Genomic DNA, 23,940 nt, shown 5'->3' with positions numbered 1-23,940 from the left:
ACATCATTCTCAGCATCATGCATGCTCCAGAGTGAATCCACCTTCAGCTCCAATTCCGCAACGTGGTCTGCCAGGAGCTGGAGGCGTCCCTGATTTCCCACATAGTACAAGAGGAGCATAACACGTGTTCGAGCTCTTCTGCCATGAGTTAACCCTTAGATTAACTTAAATTGGCAACAACAGTGTTAGAAGTTACTCACTGATATAGAAGAGAATAAAGAAAAAACTACTTGCCAATCACTTACCCCCTTGGCTGTAACGTCACTTTTTCTATTTCTTTCTACTTCTTTTTGCCTTCTCCCTCTCGCCGAATTCGCGCTGCTCCCGACTCAGCGACGCACCGCCCGACCTCGCTGCCTTTTATAGGCCTCTCCATGCACCTCCTCGACGCAGCTCCAGACTCCGTTACAATGGATTGTCTTATAGTGAGACACAGGCCAACGTTTCAAGTTCAAAATCAGACAAGGTTTATTACAACAGATCAACACCTTCACTCCACTCACCAGATGCTTTTGAAGTGGAACCACACAGTGCAGTAATACCCAGTAAAACAGTGCACTTCCCTTGTTAGCCTTACACGAGACCAATCCTTCCCGTGGGCTAAACCCTCCCAGGACCCACCTAACTTCAGAACCCCCCCCTCTGGTTTGGTTAGGGCACCCCCTCACGCACTTTTGTGGAACGGTTGATGAGCGTGCAACTATTGAGTTCTCACCCAGTCCACTCTTCCTTGCTCGCTGGTCCTTCCTCAGCAGTTCGACCCCACGGCCCCATGCTTGACTGAAGCATGCGAGATCCAGATTGAAGTCTGTCGTGTTGGAGAAGCAAGGCTTCACTCTCGGTCCTTATCCTCGGGGTGGCCAAACGAGCCTTCACGTACGATGCAAGAGAAGAAAGATCGAGCTTCCAAAACGTCCAACAGTTATACTCCTGTAATGCACAATTCTGGCTGGGTTTGGATGGTTCGATTGCCTTGGGGAACCTTTCCATGGCTTCTTCAGGTCCTTTTTCACACTATCTGAGATGTGCTGGGTTCTGAACAAAACCAGTCGATCGATGTCTGAAGGCTTCCCGAGTGAGTGTTAAATGACCGATCAGTCCTGTTGCTGGACCCTTGTGGAGATAATGCAGGTGTCGGTCTTGTCCTAGCACCTTGCTCTTTTCCCTAGACAGCCTGGCTACACACACAATGAGTCCCTTGGTCTTCCTAAGAGCACCCAGCTCAGACGTCACTGGCCACTGGCAGGCCAGTGTTCAAATTAACATTTGAACAGACCCAGCTTCTCTCACCAGTGTCTGTGGGAGAGATCCGTCCCCACGTGTTTCTCCCAGCAAACATGTTTCTTCCTAATGCAGACCAGCCATCTTGTGTCACAGTATTTCAAAAGTCCTTTTCAGGGTGTACAGCCAACAGGGATATAAAAGCAGTCCAGAGCTGACTTTGTTGACTTTGTGGCGAGGATTGACCAAGATAAGTCATAAGCATTAATTGAATCAGTAGCTCTTTTGTAACTGTGTACAATTGAATATAGATGCTGTTAGTATGATTACCATCTGAGTTTAAAAATCATTTAGCTTTGTAGGTGACATTTTGGATCGTTGAAAAGCAATCATTGTAAGCAGTGTTTGAATTTTACTTCTAGATTAATGAGTAGGTACAGAAATGTTTTTTTAAACCATTCCAATGATTGTCCAAACATGTGCTTGAACAGTGTTCAACTATTCTCTTGTGCCTGTCGACAGCTCACTAAGTGCCAAATTGCAGCACAGGAGGACATTAACGCAGGGCTCGCCTTCCACATTCTGTGCTCCCTGTGTGCCATTTGCTACTTCCTTATTATTTTAGTGTGTGCTTCATTTGTGTTTTGGATGGCAGTCTGAAACTAGGCTGAGCAGTGAGGGTGGATTACAGTTATTAGTTTCGAGAAATTGATTCACACTGTAGCTTATTGAACATACTTGACATCCATTGCAGGTTAATATGCAAACATAAGAACATAAGAACATAAGAAATAGGAGCAGGAGTAGGCCATTTGGCCCCTTGAGCTTGCTCCGCCATTCAATAAGATCATGGCTGATCTGATCATGGACTCAGCTCCACTTCCCTGTCTGCTCCCCATAACCCTTTATTCCCTTATCGCTCCAAAATCTGTCTATCTCCACCTTAAATATATTCAATGACCCAGCATCCAAAGCTCTCTGGGGCAGAGACTTCCATAGATTTACAACCCTCAGAGAGAACCTCAGTTTTGAATGGGTGGTCCGTTATTCTAAGTCTATGTCCCCTGGTTTTAGTTTCCGCTATGAGTGGAAATATCCTCTCTGTATCCACCTTGTCGAGCCCCGTCATTATCTTATAAGTTTCAATAAGATCACCTCTCATTCTTCTGAACTCCAATGTGTATAGGCCCAATCCTACTCAACCTATTCTCATAAGTCAACCCCCTCATCTCCGGAATCAACCAAGTGAATCATCTCTGAACAGCCTCCAATGCAAGTATATACTTCCTTAAATACGGAGACCAAAACTGTACGCAGTACTCCAAGTGTGGCCTGACAAATACCCTGTACAGTTGTAGCAGGACTTCTCTGCTTTTATACTCTATCCCCCTTGCAATAAAGGCCAACATTCCATTTGTCTTCCTGATTACTTGCAGTACCTGCATACTAACTTCTTGTGTTTCATGCACATCATCAAATTCATAGGCAGTCCATCAGGATCGAGGAAGACTTGGTTCCATTCTTAGCATGAGTTCTTAGGTGGCTGTACAGTCCAATACGAGAACCACAGTTTCTGTCTGGGACAGATAGTCGTTGAGGGAAAGGGTGGGCAGGGAGTCTGGTTTGCCGCACGCTCCTTCTGCTGCCTGCGCTTGATTTCTGCATGCACAAGGACCCCCAGATCTCTCTGTACTGCAGCACTTTGCAATTTTTCTCCATTTAAATTATAATTTGCTTTTCTATTATTTCTGCCAAAGTGGATAACCTCACATTTTCCCACATTATACCAAATTTTGACCACTCACTTAGCCTGTCTATATATCCCTTTGTAGATTTTTTGTGTCCTCACAATTTGCTTTCCCACCCATCTTTGTATCATCAGCAAACTTGGCTACATTACACTCGGTCCCCTCATCCAAATCATTAATATAGATTGTAAATAGTTGAGGACACAGCACCGATCCCTGTGGCACCCCACTAGTCACTGTCAACCGGAAAATGACCCATTTATCCCGACTCTCTGTTTTCTGTTAGTTAGCCAATCCTCTATCCATGCTAATATATTACCCCCAACCCCGTGAACTTTTATCTTGTGCAGTAACCTCTTATGTGGCACCTTATCGAATGCCTTCTGGAAATTCAAATACACCACATCCACTGGTTCCCCCTTATCCACCCTGCTCATTACATCCTCAAAGAACTCCAGCAAATGTGTCGAGCATGATTTCCCTTTCATAAAACCATGCTGACTCTACTTGATTGAATCATGCTTTTCCAAATGTCTCGGCTACTGCTTCCTTAATAATGCACTCCAGCATTTTCCCCAAAACAGATATTAGGCTAATTGGTCTATAGTTTCCTGTTTTTTGTCTGATTCCTTTTTTTAAAAAAATAGGGGCGTTACATTTGCAGCTTTCCAATCTGCTGGGACCTCCCAGAATCCAGGGAATTTTGATAGATTACAACCAATGCATCCATTATCTCTGCAGCCATTTCTCTTAAGACCCTCGGATATAAGGCATCAGGTCCAGGTGACTTGTCCGCCTTTAGTCCCATTATTTTACCTAGTGCTACTTCATTAATGATGGTGATTGTATTAAGTTCCTCCCTACCTTTTGCCCCTTAATTATCCACTATTGGGATGTTTTTAGTGTCTTCTACCGTAAATACAAAATATTTGTTCAATGTCTCTGCCATTTCCTGTTCCCTATTAATTCCCCAGTCTCATTCTCTAGGGGACCAACACTTACTTTAGCCACTCTTTTCCTTTTTATGTACCTATAGAAACTCTTACTATCTGGTTTTATATTTCGTGCTGAAACATGAAACTTAAAACTTTTTTTCATGAAAATAAAATGGTAAATTTCATTCATTTTAATATTGCGTGCCGGGCGGCAATTAATGAACCTGTCCAGCAATCGCAAATGGCTTCAGGCAGGTGATGCTTGGAGGAGAGTAGTGAGTAGTGGGACCCTTGATGGAGGAAATGCCATCAAAAGGCAGAAAATATAATCCTTGATTTAGCCAATGGCTTCCACGACCTGCTAGCTGTGATGCAGTTGCATCAACAGCAACAACTTGCATTTATAAAACACCTCTCGTGTAGAAAAATGTCCCAAAGCAATGCACAGAAACGTAATCAGACAAAACTTGCACAGAGTCAAAGCAGGAGATATTAGGATGAGGTGACTAAAAACTTGGTCAAAGAGGTAGGTTTTAAGGAGGGTTTTTAAGGAGGGGAGAGAGGTTTAGGGAGAGAATTCCAGAGCTTCGGGCCTCGACGACTGAAGGCACAGTAGCTAATGGTGCAGCAAAGTGATTGGGGAATGCACAAGAGGCCAGAGTTGTAGGAACGCAGAGCTATCTGAGGGTTGTACGCTTGGAGGCAGTTACAGAGATAGGGAGGGACGAGACATAAAGGGATTTGAGCACGAGGATAAGAATTTTAAATTTGAGGCCTTGGTTGACCAGGAGGCAATATAGGTCATTGATTAGAGTGCTAATGCCATCGACAAGAAAGTCGATCTTGATCGACTATAATGCTGCACACCGCTCGCATACGGGAAAAATGTAGGGAACAGCGCCAGCCCTTATGCATGGCCTTCTTCGACCTTACAAAGGCCTTTGACGCTGTCAACCGCGAGGGTCGATGGAGCGTCGTCCTCCATTTCGGATGCCCCCAAAAGTTCGTCACCATCCTCCGCCTGCTCCATGACGACATGTAGGCCGTAATCCTTACCAATGGATCCATCACAGACCCAATCCACGTCCGGACCGGGGTCAAACAGGGCTGCGTCATCGCCCCAACCCTCTTAATCTTTCTCGCCGCCATGCTCCACCTCACAGTCAACAAGCTCCCTGCTGGAGTGGAACTAAACTACAGAACCAGTGGGAACCTGTTCAATCTGTGCCATCTCCAGGCCAGGTCCAAGACCACCCCAAACTCTGTCGTCGAGCTACAGTACGTGGACGACGCCTGCGTCTGCGCTCATGCAGAGGCTGAATTCCAGGACATAGTCGATGTATTTACTGAGGTGTACGAAAGCATGGGCCTTTGGCTAAACATCTGTAAGACAAAGGTCCTCCACCAGCCTGTCCTCACCACACAGCACTGCCCTCCAGTCATCAAGATCCACGACGCGGCCCTGGACACCGTGGACCACTTCCCATACCTCGGGAGCCTCCTATCAACAAGAGCAGGCATAGACGACGAGACCCAACACCACCTCCAGTGCGCCAGCGCAGCCTTTGGCCGCCTGAGGAAAAGAGTGTTTGAAGACCAGGCCCTCAAAATTGCCACCAAGCTCATGGTCTACAGGGCTGTAGTGATACATGCCCTCCTGTATGGCTCAGAGACATGGACCATGTACAGTAGACACCAAGTTGCTGGAGAAATATCACCAACCATGTCTCCGCAAGATCCTACAAATCCCCTGGGAGGACAGGCGCACCAACATCAGTGTCCAAAGTCAGTGTCCAGGCTAACATCCCCAGCATTGACTGTCCACACTCGATCAGTTCTGCTGGGCAGCCACATAATTCAAATGCCAGACATGAGACTCCCAAAGCAAGTGAGCTCCTTCACGGCAAATGAGCCAAAGATGGGCTCATTTGCCGTGAACTCTACAAGGACGCCCTCAAAGCCTCCCTGATAAAGTACGACATCCCACTGACACCTGGGAGTCCTTGGCCCACATCCGCCCTAAGTGGAGGAGGTGCATCCGAGAGGGCGCTGAGCACCTCGAGTCTCAACGCCGAGAGCATACAGAAATCAAGCGCAGGCAGCGGAAAGAGCGTGCGGCAAATCAGTCCCACCGCCTCTTCCCTCAACGACTATCTGTCCCACCTGTGACAGAGTCTGTGGCTCTCGTATTGGACTGTTCAGCCATCAAAGAACTCCCTTCAGGAGTGGAAGCAAGTCTTCCTCGATTCCGAGGGACTGCCTATAATGATGAATGAGTGAGTGGGACTTTGCTACGGGTTAGGATACATGGAGTAGAGATTTGATGAGATTCGGTTCATGGAGGGTGAAGAATGGGAGTCTGACGAGGAAAGCATTGGAATAGTTGAGGCTGGAGATGGAAGTAGGCAGTCTTCGTGATGGAGAGGATATGCCATCGGAAACTTTAGTTCAGGGTCAAATAAGACATTGAGGTTGCGAAGAGTCTGGTTCAGCCTGAGACAGTGGGCGGGGGGGGGGGGGAATGGAATCCATGGTGAGAACACGAGTTGTGGTGGTTGGGTGAGGAGGGATTTGGTAAGGGGGTGGGATGAGGGCGATGTTTGTGGAGCTGCAGTACGTAACAAGTGAATAAAAGACCAAAGCTCTTTGATACTTGACCGATAATAACGATGCATTTTAATCTGAAAAGTGGTTGAAGTGGGATTTGAAATCAAGTAAGACTTAGTGAAGCCTTTCCAGATGATTACTTGCACAGCAAACCCATCTCTGCAGTTAAATGATGCCAATAGTAGTACAGTGGAAGCCTATAGACAAAACACCTTTTAAAGGCCATTGATCCATCATGACTGAGATCAAACATTTTAGTCCCTGCAGCATTCTTAAAATGTTATTTTCAATTCCTCTCCTGAAAATGATTGCACTAGTGCAGGCTATTTTCATTACCTCACCGAATTGACACTTTCTTTTGTGTGTGCCTTGATGGTGAGTGCTGAGCCTGATCCTGACCTCACTTGGCATCCGTGCACACGCACTTCTATTGGGGGGGGTTACTGCATTGCTGCAGTTCTTCAAAAAAAAACTATTGAATTCATCTTATAACAGTAAATATGTCCCACCGTAATTACTCTGAACAGAGCATCACAAATATCAGTTGGTTAGGTGACATGAGGACCATGTCATATAACATTGCAGCACAAAAGCAAGCCATTCTGCCCATTAAGTCTGTACCAGTGTTTTTCTCCACATGAGCCATCTCGTCTAATTGCACTCTTATACTTAGAAACATAGAAAATAGGTGCAGGAGTAGGCCATTCGGCCCTTCGAGCCTGCACCACCATTCAATATGATCATGGCTGATCATTTTTGCAATTTTATTACCCCATTCCTGCTTTCTCTCCATACCCCTTGATCCCTTTAGCCATAAGGGCCACATCTAACTCCCTGTTGAATATATCCAACGAACTGGCCTCAACAACTTTCTGTGGTAGAGAATTGCACAGAAGTTTCTCCTCATCTCGGTCCTAAATGGCTTGCTCCTTATCCTTAGACTGTGACCCCTTGTTCTGGACTTCCCCAACATCAGGAACATACTTTCTGCATCTAACCTGTCCAATCCCATCAGAATTTTATATGTTTCTATGAGATCCCCTCTCATTCTTCTAAATTACAGTGAATTTAAGGCTGGTTGATCCAGTCTTGCTTGATATGTCAGTCTTGCCATCCTGGGAATCAGTCTGGTGAACCTTCGTTGCACTCCCTCAATAGCAAGAATGTCCTTCCTCAGATTAGGAGACCAAAACTGTACACAATATTCAAGGTGCGGCCTTAACAAGGCCCTGTACAACTGCAGTAAGACCTCCCTGCTCTTATACTCAAATCCTCTCGCTATGAAGGCCAACATGCCATTTGCCTTCTTCATCACCTGCTGTACCTGCATGCCAACTTTCAATGATTGATGTACCATGACATCCAGGTCTCATTGCACCTCCCCTTTTCCTAATCTGTCACCATTCATATAATATTCTGCCTTCATGTTTTGCCCAAAATGGATAACCTCACATTTATCTACATTATACTGCCTCTACCATGCATTTGCCCACTCACCTAACCTGTCCAAGTCACTCTGCAGCCTCTTAGCATCCTCCTCACAGCTCACACTGCCACCCAGCTTAGTGTCATCTTCAGACTTGGAGATATTACATTCAGTTCCTTCGTCTAAATCATTAATGTCCCAGCACTGAACCTTACAGTACCCCACTCGTCACTGCCTGCCATTCTGAAAAGGACCCGTTTATTCCTACTCTTTGCTTCCTGTCTGCCAACTGTTTTCTATCCACGTCAATACATTACCCCCAATCCCATGTGCTTTAATTTTGCACATCCATTCTCTTTTGTGGGACCTTGTCAAAAGCCTTTTGAAAGCTCAAATACACCACATCCACTGGTTCTCCCTTGTCCACTCTACTAGTTACATCCTCAAAATTCTAGAAGATGTGTCGAGCACGATTTCCCTTTCATAAGTCCATGCTGACTTGTCCTGTCACTGCTTTCCAAATGCGCTGCTGTTACATCTTTAAGAATTGATTCCAACATTTTCCCCACTACTGATGTCAGGCCAACCGGTCTGTAATTCCTGTTTTCTCTCTCCCTCCTTTTTTAAAAAGTGGGGTTACATTCGCTACCCTCCAATCCATAGAAACTGATCCAGAGTCTATCGGAAATGGCCACCAATGCACCCACTATTTCTAGGGCCACTTCCTTAAGTACTCTGGGATGCAGACTATCAGGCCCTGGGGATTTATCGGCATTCAGTACCATCAATTTCCCTAATTCAATTTCCTGACTAATAAGGATTTCCTTCAGTTCCTCCTCGCTAGACCTTCGGTCCCCTAGTATTTCCGGAAGATTATTTGTGTCTTCCTTGGTGAAGACAGAACCAAAATATTTGTTCAATTGGTCTGCCATTTCTTTGTTCCCCATTATAAATTCACCTGATTCTGACTGCAAAGGACCTACATATTTGTCTTCACTAATCTTTTTCTCTTCACATATCTATAGAAGCTTTTGCAGTTAGTTTTTATGTTCCCTGAAAGCTTCCTCTCATACTCTATTTCCCCCCTCCTAATTAAACCCTTTGTCCCCCTCTGCTGAATTCTAAATTTCTCCCAGTCCTCAGGTTTGCTGCTTTTTCTGGACAATTTATATACCTCTTCCTTGGATTTAACACTATCCCTAATTTCCCTTATAACCACCTTCCCGTTTTATTTTTACGCCAGACAGAGATGTACAATTGTTGAAGTTCATCCATGCGATCTTTGCACTATTCTCCAAGCCACGTATTCATCTTAACTATCCTGCTATTTCTACTCTGACTAGCACGTGGCACTGGTAGCAATCCTGAGATTACTACCTTTGAGGTTCTACTTTTTAATTTAACTCCTAACTCCCTAAATTCAGCTTGTAGGAGCTCATCCCGTTTTATAACTGTATCATTGATACCTATATGCACCACGATAACTGGCTGTTCACCCTCCCCTTCCAGAATGCCCTGCAGCCGCTCTGAGACATCCTTGACCCTTGCACCAGGGAAGCAACATACCATCCTGGAATCTCGATTGCGGCCGCAGAAGTGCCTGTCTATTCCCCTTACAATAGAAACCCCTACCACTATAGCTCTAAGACACTTGTGCACTGTGGTCCTTTGTCACTGAACTCTGTGTGCACAAGGCAAGGTGCAGCTGGTAGTGTAACTTGAGTCTGTCAACAGTGCATCACACTGTACAGATACCAGTTTGAGAGAGATATCTGTAGTATAAAGACAGCTTAATAATCAAGGATCTTCAGTATATGATGTGTTGTATACACTAAGCTTTTAGTTTCCTTTTTAGAATAAAATTGCTTATTGTGCCTTCCTGTGAATCCTGTGACAATATTTTGCAATAATGGCATCACGATTGTTCATCAGTATGATTTCAAGCGTACCATTTAATGGCCTGTTTCTGTGTTGTATCTTTTTTGTGTATGTACTTTTATGTATTGTTGGCATTGTTTTCATTTCATTGAAATGAAATATATAGATGGTTGAAAGTGAATAAAAGGTTGTAATTTAATCTCAGGATTCAGATGACATCCGTGAGCTGTCTTTGTTCTCTCTAGTTTATGACTGCAGCTGGATCTGTTGATTAAATTATAGTTGTCGTGTTCCCAGACATGTATAATTATATATATACTTTGAAAAATTGTATGGCCTTACAAAATGAGCAATGCAGCAAATATTTTTCAAACCTGTATTTGGAGAATATCTGAATTGTATTCCAAAAGGGATAACTTATAAAGCAGTTTTGTTTGACATTATACAATACATTTGAAATATTTCATATTTGTTTATTTTCTGTGTTTTGTGCAAGTTGTATGTTTAAAAACCTAAGGAAAAATGACTAATGAAAGCATAAAATAGGACAGGTATTTACTTTGTAAAAAAAATCATACACTCTCACATATTGATACTTTAAGTTGACCTCTCTGAAACAAGAGATTCTCATCATTAACAAATAAATCCCCTAATGCAAATTTTTCATTTTTAGGAAGAAAGGAAAACTGAGGTGCCTTTGTGTAACTAATTTTGTCCAGCACATGAACTGGTTAGGGAAATTATGTGTGTCAGCCCTAGGAGATAGCAAGCCTTACTTGAATGCAATCTCTATGGGGCTATAGCTTAAATACCACATCATGGAAAATGCATGCGAGATCAGTGTTTTGAAAGCAATGTTTTATCAGTGATTGTATTTAGCAAATATATCTAATTTTTACAAATGGTAATTGGGTTAATAACCTGTTTAAAACTTGCAGTAAATAATAGTAACCTGCCTCATCAATTTTCTTATGGATTGTCTTTTGTCCCCGATTTAATTACTTTTGGCTACTGATGCGCCTAAATTTTTAAGTTGCTACAAGATCTTTTCACCCAGTTGCTTGGGCTCTTTGATTTAGAGCATCCTTCAAAGCTCCGTACATAATTTGGCCCCAGGCTTGTTGATGGTTTAGTGGTAACTGCACAGAATGGAAAAATCCCAGTTCTAGCCTGCCTCTTGGGTAGAAAGGGGAAAAGTTAGTCAGAGCTTAGAATTGCTAGCTTGTGGCCATTGCTGGAGAGAGAGATTGTGTATACACCCACGTAGACCAGGATTGGGCTTGAATGCAATATCTTTGTCTGTTAAATGGTCTGCTAACATTATCTAGGCTCATCGAAAAATGGCTGTTTACCAAATCTGAATTATGCAGCACAAATCAAAATATGTTCATGGTCATCCAAAATAGGGTTTGATTATAGTAACTACAGACAAAAATTAAGCCAAGCCACTAATGTTTAGATTTGATGACTGAACCATTTTAGTTAGGAGCCATTGACCACTGTCTGAAAAAAATGGTTTTATATGTTCACACATGTACATCCTTTTTATTTGTTGATGCCTCAGTTGGGTGTGCATGCATACTGTATATGTGGTGTGCACTCCTCTGTGTGCTGTACCTGAGTAATTGGTATGCAGCTAAAACTGTATTGAGAATGCATGGTCTGTAAGCTTTAAATCTATTGCATACAGTAAATTAGATAGTTTCTCTAAGTTTGTGTAATATAGAATGCATGTTTCTATGCGCACTTAGTGCAATAGATCTGCCTATTCTATGTGAAAGTAAAATTAGATCAAGTTTACAGTACAACAGTGCAGATGCACTGTTTAAAAAAAATTAAATACTTAAAAAAGATATTGGCATTTTATTTTGGATACATAAAATCTACATTAGTGGAATATGTATTTTGTGCAATGTGCTCTAGATCCCTAATTTGAAAAATCCAGTGTATTAAAAAGATCTGCTTATCTTTATCATATATAGTACATGTTTACTAAGCTGTAGTTTATAATGATTTGTCGATGAACACATTTTAATTGTTGCTATTGCTGCCAACTAAAACTGGATTTTAAAGCTTCAATCAAAGCTTTCATAGATGTTTCTTAGTTTGCTTATACTGTTCCCAAGTATTTTTTGTAGTGTAAACTCTTTAACAGAAAGGTGAAATGGGGCAGTGGGTTTTGTATTAAATGTTTTTCAGATACCAACACTAAAGTGTTATTTTTATAATGCTCTGTTCTTTTATAGCATAAATGCAACCCACGCTACACTGAGGATTTTGTTCTGCAATTGGAGACGGAGCTCGTGCAGGCAAGGTTAGGAGAAGCTGAATCGCAGTGTGCACTTAAAGAGATGCAGGACAAAATCTTGGACATAGAAAAGGTCTTACTTTAAAGAATTACTTTCACTTTATTTGATTTGATTTTGTGTGTAAAAATAGTGCAGTCGAAATGTATTCATTAGTGTACCAAAAATCCACCGTACTAAGTGAAGCTTATGTTTCCGTTTTTATCAAATTCCAAAGTGTTGGAACTTTAATGTTTCCCAATGAGTATGGATACCAAGATTTCTATTGAAATGCAAGCATGAATTATATAGTAACTTTCCTTTTCCAGTCAAACCCCACAGTACAACACAACATTTTATTTTGGCACTTATTATCTAAAAGAAAGTGCAGTTGAAGAGGAAAGTGGTGAAGCTCTTGGTCAAAAGCTGAACACTGAGAAAACACACACGATGAATCATCTGATTAAAGCAAATGCAATCAGAAGGGAAACATTTTCTTTATAGTTGTAAAATTGCAATCTGGATTTGTTTTATTAAATTTAATTAAATATTAAAATGTAAAAAGGACTGAAGGGAAAATTTGTTAAACAGATCCAGCATTTTAGATTCCTTAATGATCACAACATTAAGATGTACATTTTTACAATATGCTGGCCTATACTGTGATTTTGCATTGAACTAGAATACTTCTTGAGTGAATTCCTCACTGCTTTTGATGTCCTTCATTGACTAATAGTCTTTTGTCCATTAACATTAATTAATACCAAAAATTGAAAGCTCAACTGGTTATGTTGGTTCAGCAGCCATGATTTCACAAGTAACACTCCAGTTCAGAGCTATAATAGTGTGGTTTTGTTCTCTTGAATTGATGATTTCCCTTACCACAAATTAATTTATTTTTCTTCCTTTTAAGTTGAAGTCAAAAGGAAACTTCACTGGAGCTGAAGTTTGGAAAGTAACCATTACTTTTCTTTTAACCCCCGCACTCCACTTTGAAGTAACTAGGCTGGACGATTTCCTCGTCATTGTTTGTAGCAAAACCTTGAATGTTTTGTGTAAAGAACTTGTTTACAATTTTGCTATAAATAGTGAACAGAGAATATCTCTTGCCTCTTTCCCTGCTTCCCCCACTGTTGTCATTTTAACATAGACTACAATTACAAAGCTTGCATGAATAGTCAGGGATAATTAGAGGTTACAACATTACTCCTTTTTTACATTTGGTTGCAAAACATGGCCAGAATATACATAGCAGCATCTGTTTTACTAATTTTCAAAACCACTTAATCTTAGCTACAGAAACTGTAAAATAATTCAAACTAGCTTCTTTGAAAGTTTAAACTCAATGCTGTGTAAATGGGAACACACTAACACGTTGATATTTCAGAATTGTTTGAAAATCTGCAAAAGGACATAGACAGACTTAGTGAGTGGGCAAAAATTTGGCAGATGGAGTATGATGTTGGAAAGTGTGAGGTCATGCACTTTGGCAGAAAAAAAATCAAAGAGCAAGTTATTATTTAAATGGAGAAAGATTGCAAAGTGCCGCAGTACAGCGGGACCTGGGGGTAATTGTGCATGAAACACAAAAGGATAGTATGCAGGTACAGCAAGTGATCGGAAGGCCAATGGTATCTTGGCCTTTATTGCAAAGGGGATGGAGTATAAAAGCAGGGAAGTCTTGCTACAGCTATATAAGGTATTGGTGAGGCGACACCTGGAATACTGTGTGCAGTTTTGGTTTCCATATTTAAGAAAGGATATACTTGCTTTGGAGGCAGTTCAGGGAAGGTTCACTAGGTTGATCCTGGGGATGAGGGGGTTGACTTATGAGGAAAGATTGAGTAGGTTGGGCCTCTACTCATTGGAATTCAGAAGAATGAGAGGTGATCTTATCGAAACTATAAGATTATGAGGGGGCTTGACAAGGTGGATGCAGAGAGGATGTTTCCACTGATGGGGGAGACTAGAACTAGTGGGCACGATCTTAGAATAAGGGTCTGTTTATTTAAAACTGAGATGAGAAATTTCTTCTCTGAGGGTTGTAAATCTATGGAATTCGCTGCCTCAGAGAGATGTGGAAGCTGAGACATTGATTAAATTTAAGACAAAAATAGACAGTTTCTTAAACAGCGAAGGTTCACCAGACTGATTCCCGGGATGGCGGGACTGACCTATCAAGAAAGACTGGATCAACTGGGCTTATATTCACTGGAGTTCAGAAGAATGAGAGGGGACCTCATAGAAACGTTTAAAATTCTGACGGGGTTAGACAGGTTAGATGCAGGAAGAATGTTCCCAATGTTGGGGAAGTCCAGAACCAGGGGTCACAGTCTAAGGATAAGGGGTAAGCCATTTAGGACCGAGATGAGGAGGAATTTCTTCACCCAGAGAGTGGTGAACCTGTGGAATTCTCTACCACAGAAAGTTGTTGAGGCCAATTCACTAAATATATTCAAAAAGGAGTTAGATGAAGTCCTTACTCCTAGGGGGAATCAAGGGGTATGGCGAGAAAGCAGGAATGGGGTACTGAAGTTGCATGTTCAGCCATGAACTCATTGAATGGCGGTGCAGGCTAGAAGGGCCGAATGGCCTACTCCTGCACCTATTTTCTATGTTTCTATGATAAGGGCTTATGGGGGAGTGGGCGGGGAAGTGGAGCTGAGTCCATGATCAGATCAGCCATGAATTGCGGAGGAGGCTCGAGGGGCCGTATGGCCTACTCCTGTTCCTATTTCTTATGTTCTTATGTAACTGTTCCATTTACATGCATTGTTTTAATATGTTTGTGCAATATTTAAACATTTGAAGGGAGGATTGAATAACAATATTTGTAAAATCCATCTTGCCAACCACATAAAAGATTTACTGTTTCCTGACAGCATTATGTACTGAATAACAATATATGTCTTGAACAAACCTGGCTTAAGTTTAGTGATCCAGTGTTTCCTTGCATGGTTTGACTGCTTCCAAACCCTTTTAAGTGCATTGTAGTATTCATATGTAGCACTGTGGAGTAAAAGAATGGACAGAAGATAGTCATCCCCCTACAAGAGTGAAGGAAAATTGGGTTTGGTCCCCTGCAAATTAATCTTGTATGCCTGAGTTTCATCATTAAGTATCCCAGGATAGGTTTAGATAACAGAGTAAAGCTATCTCTGCTCTATTGTGACATTGTTCTTTAATCCTGACTTCCGAAGCGAACCCCTAATGCCTCCATCCCATAGTAACCATCTGACAGTCTGTAGCTTCTTTGCTTGAGAGTGTCAGTATCAGTTTTGCGCTGTAGGCCAATGACATGAACACTAGAACATAGGAACAGGATCAGGCTATCGAAAACAATTCTGTCATTATTTTAGCCATACGACCATTATCTTTTCAATTCCAATATCTGCACTTACTCCATACTCTCCTCACTCATTAATATCTAACTGCTTTTAGTGAAATCTGCAGCTTTAGGGTTCTCGGACAGTGAAGTTCCAAATTCTGACATTTCACTGAAAATTGTTTCTTTGGACCATTTCTAATAGAGAAACGCTTCTTTACCTGATGAGAATAATGTGGCCAGGTTACAAGAGGAGCTTATAGGGGCGAAACTGAGAGAAGCAGAAGCGCTAATGGGTGTGAAAGAACTTCGGCAGCAAGTTAAAGATTTGGAAGATCATTGGCAGGTAAGATGGAGCCATATTGTAATTTTGCAAATGTTCACAAAGATGTCTATGGGTATTTTGTTAAGTAATTCTCAGTATTCTTGACTCGTTCTATATAATGGTTAATCTGAATTCTGCACGAACAATGTATGGTATTACATAACATATTTATTTAGAACTGCAGTCAATTTATTTTTCATATTACTTTATCATGTAATAGAGTACAAAATCATCTTGTGCTGTGTTGCTGCAAGTTGTGTACTGTAGTGAACTTATCAGAGATATCTTAACATTAACATCATGTTTATTTGCTGTCTAGGTAGAGATAGGATATTTTTTAAAGGATAGTAGCAGCTCATTGCAACAACAGCAGCATGTCCTCATTGGACACAGTCTTCAGTTCTCTTGTAGTGAATCACTGCATTTGGGCAAATGCAAATTTTGTTTCCTCCAGTTCTTTGAAGATAATGTTTTCGCAACTTTCAACCAATAGCTACCATCTCTCATAACTTTGGATTCATGCTTGCTCCTTCTTTCCCACGAGGTGAACAGGAAGATCATCCAAAGCTAGAGCTCTCTGGATGACTAAAGATATAGAATGTAAAATGAAACAGAAAAAGGACGCTTATGATAAATAGCAGGTTCATAATTCAGTAGCGAACAAATCTGAATACAAAAAATACAGGGGAGAACTGAAAAAGTAAATAAGGTTGTGTATGAGAATAGATTAACGATTAACATAAAAGGGAACGCAAATGTCTTTTATAAACATATAAATAGTCAGTTGGCCTAATGTCAGTGGTGGGGAAACTATTAGAGAAATTGATCAAACAAAATTAATTGGGGCTTGGGAAAATATGGGCTAATAAATGAAAGCCAGCATGGACTTGTTAAAGGCAAATCGTGTTTGACTAACTCGATTGAATTTTTTGATGAAATAGCGGAGAGGATTGATGAGGTGTTTCTGTTGTGTATATGGACTTTCAAAAGATGTTCGAAGTATCACATAATAGACTTGTTAGCAAAATTGAAGCCCACGTGATTAAAGGGGCAATGGCTGCTTGAATATGAAATTGACTGAGGGACAGAAAGCAGAGAGTAGTGGTGAACGGTTGTTTTTCAGACTGGAGCGAAATGTGCAGTTGTTTCCCTCCGGGGTCAGTGTTGGGATCACTACTATTTTTGGTGTACGTTAACGACTTGGACTTGGGCATACAGGGCATCATTTTGAAGTTTGCAGATGATACGGAACTCCGAAATGTAGTAAGCAGTGAGGAGGATAATAGCAGATTTCAGGAGGGCATAAACAGACTGGTGAAATTTAATGCAGGGAAGTGTGAAGTGATGCATTTTAGAAGGAGGAATGAGGAGAGGCAATACAAACTAAATGGTACAATTGTAAAGTGGGTGCAGGAACAGAGAGCCCTGGGGGTATATTTGCATAAATCTTTGAAGGTGGCTGGTCAAGTTGATAAGGCTGTTCTAAAAGTATATGGAATCCTTGACTTTATAAATAGAGGCATAGAGTACAAAACCATTGAAGTTATGCTAAACCTTTATAAAACACAGGTTATACCATAGCTGGACTATTATGTCCAATCCTGGGCACCACACTTGGGATGAATGTCAAGGCCTTGGAGAGGATGCAGAGGAGATTTACTAGAATTATACCAGGGATGAAAGACTCAAGTTATGTGGAAAGACTAAAGAAACTGTTGTTCTCCTTTGAGCAGAGAAGGTTGTGGGGAGAGTTGATAGGTGTTCAAAATCATGAAGGATTTTAATAGTAAATAAGATGAAACTGTTTCCAGTGGCAGAAGGGTCAATAACCAGAGGAGACAGATTTGAGATATTTGGCAAAAGAATCAGAGGTGACATAAGGAAAGTTTTTTTTACACAGCTTCTGATATTTATTCGTTAATTGTTTCGAGATTTTTAGAACAATTTATACAACTACAACTTGTATTTATATACCATCTTTAATGGGGTAAAAAAAAGTCTCAAGGCACCTCAGAGAAACAAGATATTAGGAGGGATGACTGAAAGCCTGGTCAAAGAAGTTGACGACAGGCGGTGAGGTATAGGTAGGGAATTCCATAGTTTAAAATTTGAGGATTGGGGGATCAGGAGCCAATGTAGGTCCACGAGCACAGGGGTGGTGGGTGAACGTGACTTGATGCAGAATCATCATCATAGGCGGTCACTTGAAACAAGGATGACTTGCTTCCATGCCAAAAAAGGATGAGTTCACAGGTGTTTCGAATGAAGGACCCGAACTACATCCTCAAGGGTGGAAGATGCGTGTGCGTGGATTTTTTTAACGTGTGGTGGCCGTTGCACACCAGCCACCACATGGGCTTGACAGAGCTTGGTCTTGGTCCAGTGGCAAGGATTACCCAAGATGACTGGAGACCAGCTCTGCTGCACGACCTAGTGCGCACACATATCGCGGTTTGGGTTGGCCCGTGCCCCTGGCCCCGAACTCGCGCATGCCCTGGGCCCCGATCACATCCCTCCACAGTCTCTCGCCGCTCCTGCTATATCTGCCCATGCTCCAATCACCGATCTGGACCTTGATGACATCACTCTTCGCTGCCGTTGCCCTCCTGCACCAGCTCGCACTGCCCCCTGGTGTAGTATTGATGTGGATAGAGAACTGGTTGGCAGACAGGAAGCAAAGAGTGGGAATAAATGGGTCCTTTTCAGAATGGCAGGCAGTGACTAGTGGGGTGTCGCAGGGTTCAATGCTGGGACTCCAGCTATTTACAATATACGTTAATGATTTAGACGAAGGAATTGAATGTAATATCTTCCAAGTTTGCAGATGACACTAAACTGGGTGGCAGTGCGAGCTGCGAGGAGGATGCTAGGAGGCTGCAGGGGGACTTGGACAGGTTAGGTGAATGGGCAAATGCATGGCAGATGCAGTATAATGTGGATAAGTGTGAGGTTATCCACATTGGTTGCAAAAACAGGAAGGCAGATTATTATCTGAATGGTGACATATTAATAAAAGGGGAGTAGCAACGAGACCTGGGTGTCATGGTACATCAGTCATTGAAAGTAGGCATGCAGGTACAACAGGCAGTAAAGTAGGCAAATGGCATGCTAGCCTTCATAGTGAGGGGATTTGAGTATAAGAGCAGGGAGGTCTTGCTGCAGTTGTACAGGGCCTTGGTGAGGCCACATCTTGAGTATTGTGTGCAGTTTTGGTCTCCTAATCTGAGGAAGGACATTCTTGCTATATTGAGGGAGTGCAGCGAAGGTTCACCAGACTGATTCCCGGGATGGCAGAACTGACCTTATGAAGAAAGACTGGATCGACGAGGCTTATATTCACTGGAATTTAGAAGAATGAGAGGGGATCTCATAGAAACATGTAAAATTCTGACAGGATTGGAGAGGTTAGATGCAACAAGAATCTTCTCGATGTTGGGGAAGTCCAGAACCAGGGGACTGTCGAAATCTCGACCTCCGATAAATGACTCAGACACCTTCGGCTCCGGCAGAAGTTTCTTTAATTTACTTGCTAGCAAGGGAAAGGTCACACTCAGTCAATGGCTAAGTGAACACCTCCGAAATGGTACAGTTTCACGAGATATTTATACAGTAAAACCCAAGTTATGGCCTCTCCCTATGTATTGGCTCTGTCTCGCAATCAGTGAATACAGATAAAGAGTTAATTACTACATCCTTGTCCTGACATGGTTTCCAGGGTTATTAGTTGGCCAGCCGGCCATTACTCGATGAGAGTGTGGTAATGAGCTATTACCTGCCTTGCATTGTGTCAGGATTGTCCAGTTTCCTGGTCAGTTATCTTTTTGCATCAAATGGATGAGGTCTCTACAAGAGATAATGGCTGGTGGTTTGAGTACTTCGAAAAGGGTGGGGTGGCGTGGAACTGGGTTTCATATAGACAATAGGAGAGCACCATGGGGGGAGGGGGGGGGTACTTGTCTCAGCAGGACTTGCCTCCCAGCTGTCTGTTGGCTATCAGCCCTTTCAAGCCAGGTTTAGCTGTTTATGCAAGCCGACTGCTTTATGCAGAAATTTCTGGAAGGACCAGGACTCCATTTTGTTATATATTAAAAAGGGCACAAAAATACCATGTGGTATCAGCTTAGATAAAAATACATTTCCACATTCCCCCATTTTGTCCTTCACAAGGACAACTTAATCCATTCTGATCTTGTACAGTCTCTCTATTTCCATTTCCACACAAGAGCCTTCAGTAGTTGTTGCTACCATAACTCTAGCCGTGGTCTGTGGTAGGTAACATGGTTTTTCCCACCCTGGCACAGCAACACTTAACCAAGACAAATAGGGCAAAGACTATCAGCAGGAATATGATCAAACCCTGTACCACAGATCTCCCTAGGGATCCCAACCATCCCGATGCCCAACCCCACAAGGTGATACCGTCCTGGCCAACTGTCTGTTTATACTCTCTTACCTTTTTCCTAATGTATTCAGCTAGACTGCCGATTTCTTCTGATTTATCCGGGATATATGTACAGCATTCTCCACCGATTAATGCGCATGTCCCTCCTTCCTTGGCAAGGAGATAATCGAAGGCCATATGATTTTGGAGAGGCACTGTTCGAATAGCTACCATTTCATCATTCACCCCTTCAAAGGCTTGGGAAGTCGCGTTGGCTACTGATTCGACTAAGTTAGCCAGTTCCCGTAACTGCCATTCGGTTGATGCTATTCCATAGGGTGGCACCATTACCTTGAATATTCCGTTTAGCCATGTCAAATCCCGTTTAAGTCTATGACTTCCATAGGCATCCCTTAGAGTCTTTATTGATCTGATAAAGGGTACCCCATATCCTAAGTAACAGGACCCTGTCCAGTTGGCTGGTAACCATGGGTAGGCTTTATGGCCACAAATAAAGTAGGTGCAATTATAGGACGTCAGCTCCTGGTCCTTTCGCGCCATCCATACTCGAGTGGTCTCACCTTCCCACCCTTCACCTGGGGCTTTGTTATGGATCATTGTCCAGCCAACGGTTGCTATCTTTCTCCCATCAGTGGGATTAGTTGTGGCTTGCCATTTAGTCATTTGGGAACACTTGCTGCGTCCCATTTCTGGTCCTTTAGTCTCATCACTCACTAGGCATATTATACCTTCAGGATTTCCTATACCGGGAGTAATACTTAGGAAGGGAGGCTGACTGTTATTATTATAATCGGGCTGGTACCATCCTTGGAAGGCTGCAAGTTTATACCCTGTTGACCTCCATTCTGTTTGCTCCTTCGTTTCTGACACCTTGGTTAGGTTTGTCCTATTTTGCACTATCAACCATTCTACCATTTCTGATTCGTTAAAGGGGACAGATCTTAGGGGAATACCCCCTTTGGAGTGGACAGGTACATGGGAACATATTCAACAACTTGACAAGTTTCTTTCTTGAGCATACTTATGACTCAGTGCCATAAATACATTTACTTGCAGTTCCCTTCAGTGGCGTGTCTGTACCCCTGGTATAATCAATAATGCAAAGTAAAACCCTGTCAAGCCCAGCACCATCAGTCCCCATAGTCCGTACAGTTCCTTATTCAGTCTTCCTTTTTCTGTTCCTCTGGTTCCTTCTTCCCTTCCTCCTGGTTGGGTGCCCTTTTGCAATGGGACGCATGGATCCATGTTGATCTTTCCTTTACCCTGATTGCAGTATTAGTCACCAGCAAAACCTGGTATGGTCCTTCAAATCTTGGCTGTAGACTGCTTTTTCTTTTAAAGATTTTGATGTAAACGAATTCCCCGGGCTCCAGGTTATGACACTTCCCTTCCGCTGGCTTGACTTGAGCTTCCTTTACCTGTGAATGAAAGCTGGAAATACATTTGGTTAGTGCAATACAATAACTCAACATATTTTCCTCCATTTTGTGGATGTCCATTTGTTTTGCAGTAAATGGTGCTGTAAAAGGTAGTCGTTGGGGACGTCCCATAACTATCTCATGCGGTGACAGGCCTGTTGTTCTGTTGGTTGCAGATCACATTACCATCAAAGCTAAGGGCAGCAGTTCTGTCCATTTCAGTCCAGTGTCATTGCATAATTTTGCCAGCTTATTTTTAAGCATTTCATTATATCTTTCAACAAGTCCAGCTGATTGTGGATGATAACTGCAATGAAAACATTGATTAATCTGCAAAGCTTTACACATTTCTCTTATAACAGTTCCCATGAAATGTGACCCGTTATCACTCGAAAGCTTAGCAGGGATTCCAAAGCGCGGTACGATTTATTTTAACAAACATTTAGCAACAGTAGTGGCATCGCCCTTTTTACATGGAAAGGCTTCAATCCATCTAGAGAACACATCTACAATAACTAATACATACTTGAATCCCATACACATAGGTAATTCAATAAAATCCATTTGTAAATGTACAAAAGGCCCGACTGGATTTGGGTGGGAGGTAGATTCTACTTTTTCCGTCTTACCCGGATTCATTGTCTGACAGGTAACACAATTTTCACAGATTTGTTTTGCAATTGCCGAAATACCTGGTGCATACCAAGTTGCCAAAATATAATCTGCCATTCCCCCTTTGCCTGCATGTGTGAATGTATGAACACATCGGGCAATCCATGGAAGTAAGGATTTGGGCGCCACCACACGGCCGTCGTGGTGAACCCATATTCCTTCTGGATTTTTATAAAATTGATCCTTCGTCCAGGTCACCACCTCCTCCGCACTGGCCTGTGTCTGAAAGATCAACACAACATTAATAGTGGGTGGCGGGTCTGAGCAATTATAAGGTTCGGATTTGATAACAGTTCGACTTCATATTTAGTGGTTCTTGCGGAGGTTAGGTGTTGGGTGGCACATTTAGTAAGTAAAATCTCGACAGAGTGTGGGATGTATAGAATGGTCTGATGATTTAGAGTTATTGTCTGAGCCTGTTGTATAGCATAATAAGCTGCTGCCAGCGAAGGAAGACATCCTGGTAGTCCGCGTGCCACTGAGTCTAGTTGGGTACTGAAATATGCTACCGGTCGCTGCCTGTCCCCATGTAACTGTGTCAAAACAGATTGTGCAAAACCCGATTTTGTGATGCACAAATAAGTTGAATAGCTTAGTGTAATCTGGTATTCCCAAGGCTGGTGCTGAAGTGAGGGACTGCTTAAGACTCTGGAAAGCATTCCGGGATACTTCATTCCAAATCCTTCTTTAAGCATTGTGAGAATATAATAGATTCATTCATAGCTCGTAGGTCATGGACAAACCTCCATTTGTCACTATTGGGCTTCTGAACCGGAAGAATCGGTGTGTTACACTGACTTCTTCTTTATGCTTATAGTGATTCACAGATCACAGAATGTAAAGTATTTGTTTTATAATTTTATTAAAAGGCTTCCAAACCCAAGATTTTTCCAATACACCCAAAATGTTGATCAAGGGGATCACCTGAAATATCTCAAAATCCCAATTCAACTATTGTACTGCCACTCTTTATCTAAAAAAAAAAATCCTCTTCCTGAGCTAGAAGCTTTCGCATCAAGATTTTATACCAAGGACAATGGGAGCGTACTCCCCCAGCCTGCACCTCGAGAGACCCACAAAGGCTTTTTTAAAAAAAAAGGCATTACAACTTCCCTTCCCCGTTCTTTATCTTACTCCTAGACTAAATTTATGTCTTTCATACCAATGTAATCTGATTGCGTGTCTTCTTTCGACAAGTAAGTGAGCGCGTCAAATAAATTCTCTTTTTTTAACCACCGGGACCATGTCTCAACAAACCTATCCTTTGTGCATTTCCTAGCTCCGTAACTTCTCATCCGAATAAATCCACACCTGCGTTTCTAACTTAAAATGTCTTAAACTTCCCACATACAGGACAACACTCCGAAGGGTTAAAAAAACTTCACTCTGTTTGAAAAAGTGGGTGGAGCTAAAACAAACAGGCAGTTCCACCACCTTTCCAAACAGGCTTTCAGACACATGAGAAAAAAAAACACAGAAGCACTCTCATTCAAAGACAAGACATTCACAAAAGTCTCTCCATTCAATAAAGCTTTTTTTTTGGCGAGCTTTATTTTTTTTGAATCCATAAGTCGCTATCAGGTTCTCTTTTTTTTTGCATATTGATTTACTTCCTCTGTTAATTTTACATGGGCTTGAAGAATCGGAACCCAGGCCTTTTCTATTACTTTCCTTTTTTTTTTACCTCTTCTACCTGGA

At 42.2% G+C, this 23,940-nt stretch overlaps 1 protein-coding gene across 3 annotated transcripts in view; it reads left to right on the top strand.

Moving 5' to 3' along the window:
* evi5b (ecotropic viral integration site 5b) overlaps positions 1–23,940 on the top strand; it is a 208,930-nt gene that overhangs the window by 140,112 nt on the left and 44,878 nt on the right. For all 3 annotated transcript variants that reach the window (XM_070886010.1, XM_070886011.1, XM_070886012.1), the window contains exons 14-15: positions 12,062–12,196; positions 15,631–15,771. In XM_070886010.1, the coding sequence (XP_070742111.1) occupies positions 12,062–12,196; positions 15,631–15,771 (276 nt within the window). The remainder of the gene's footprint in view (positions 1–12,061; positions 12,197–15,630; positions 15,772–23,940) is intronic.

This window comes from Pristiophorus japonicus, chromosome 8 (assembly GCF_044704955.1).
Source record: "Pristiophorus japonicus isolate sPriJap1 chromosome 8, sPriJap1.hap1, whole genome shotgun sequence".
Classification (NCBI taxonomy): Eukaryota; Metazoa; Chordata; class Chondrichthyes; family Pristiophoridae; genus Pristiophorus; species Pristiophorus japonicus.
The sequence above is the reverse complement of the archived record's forward strand: the minus strand, read 5'-3'. Positions and strand labels throughout refer to the sequence as shown.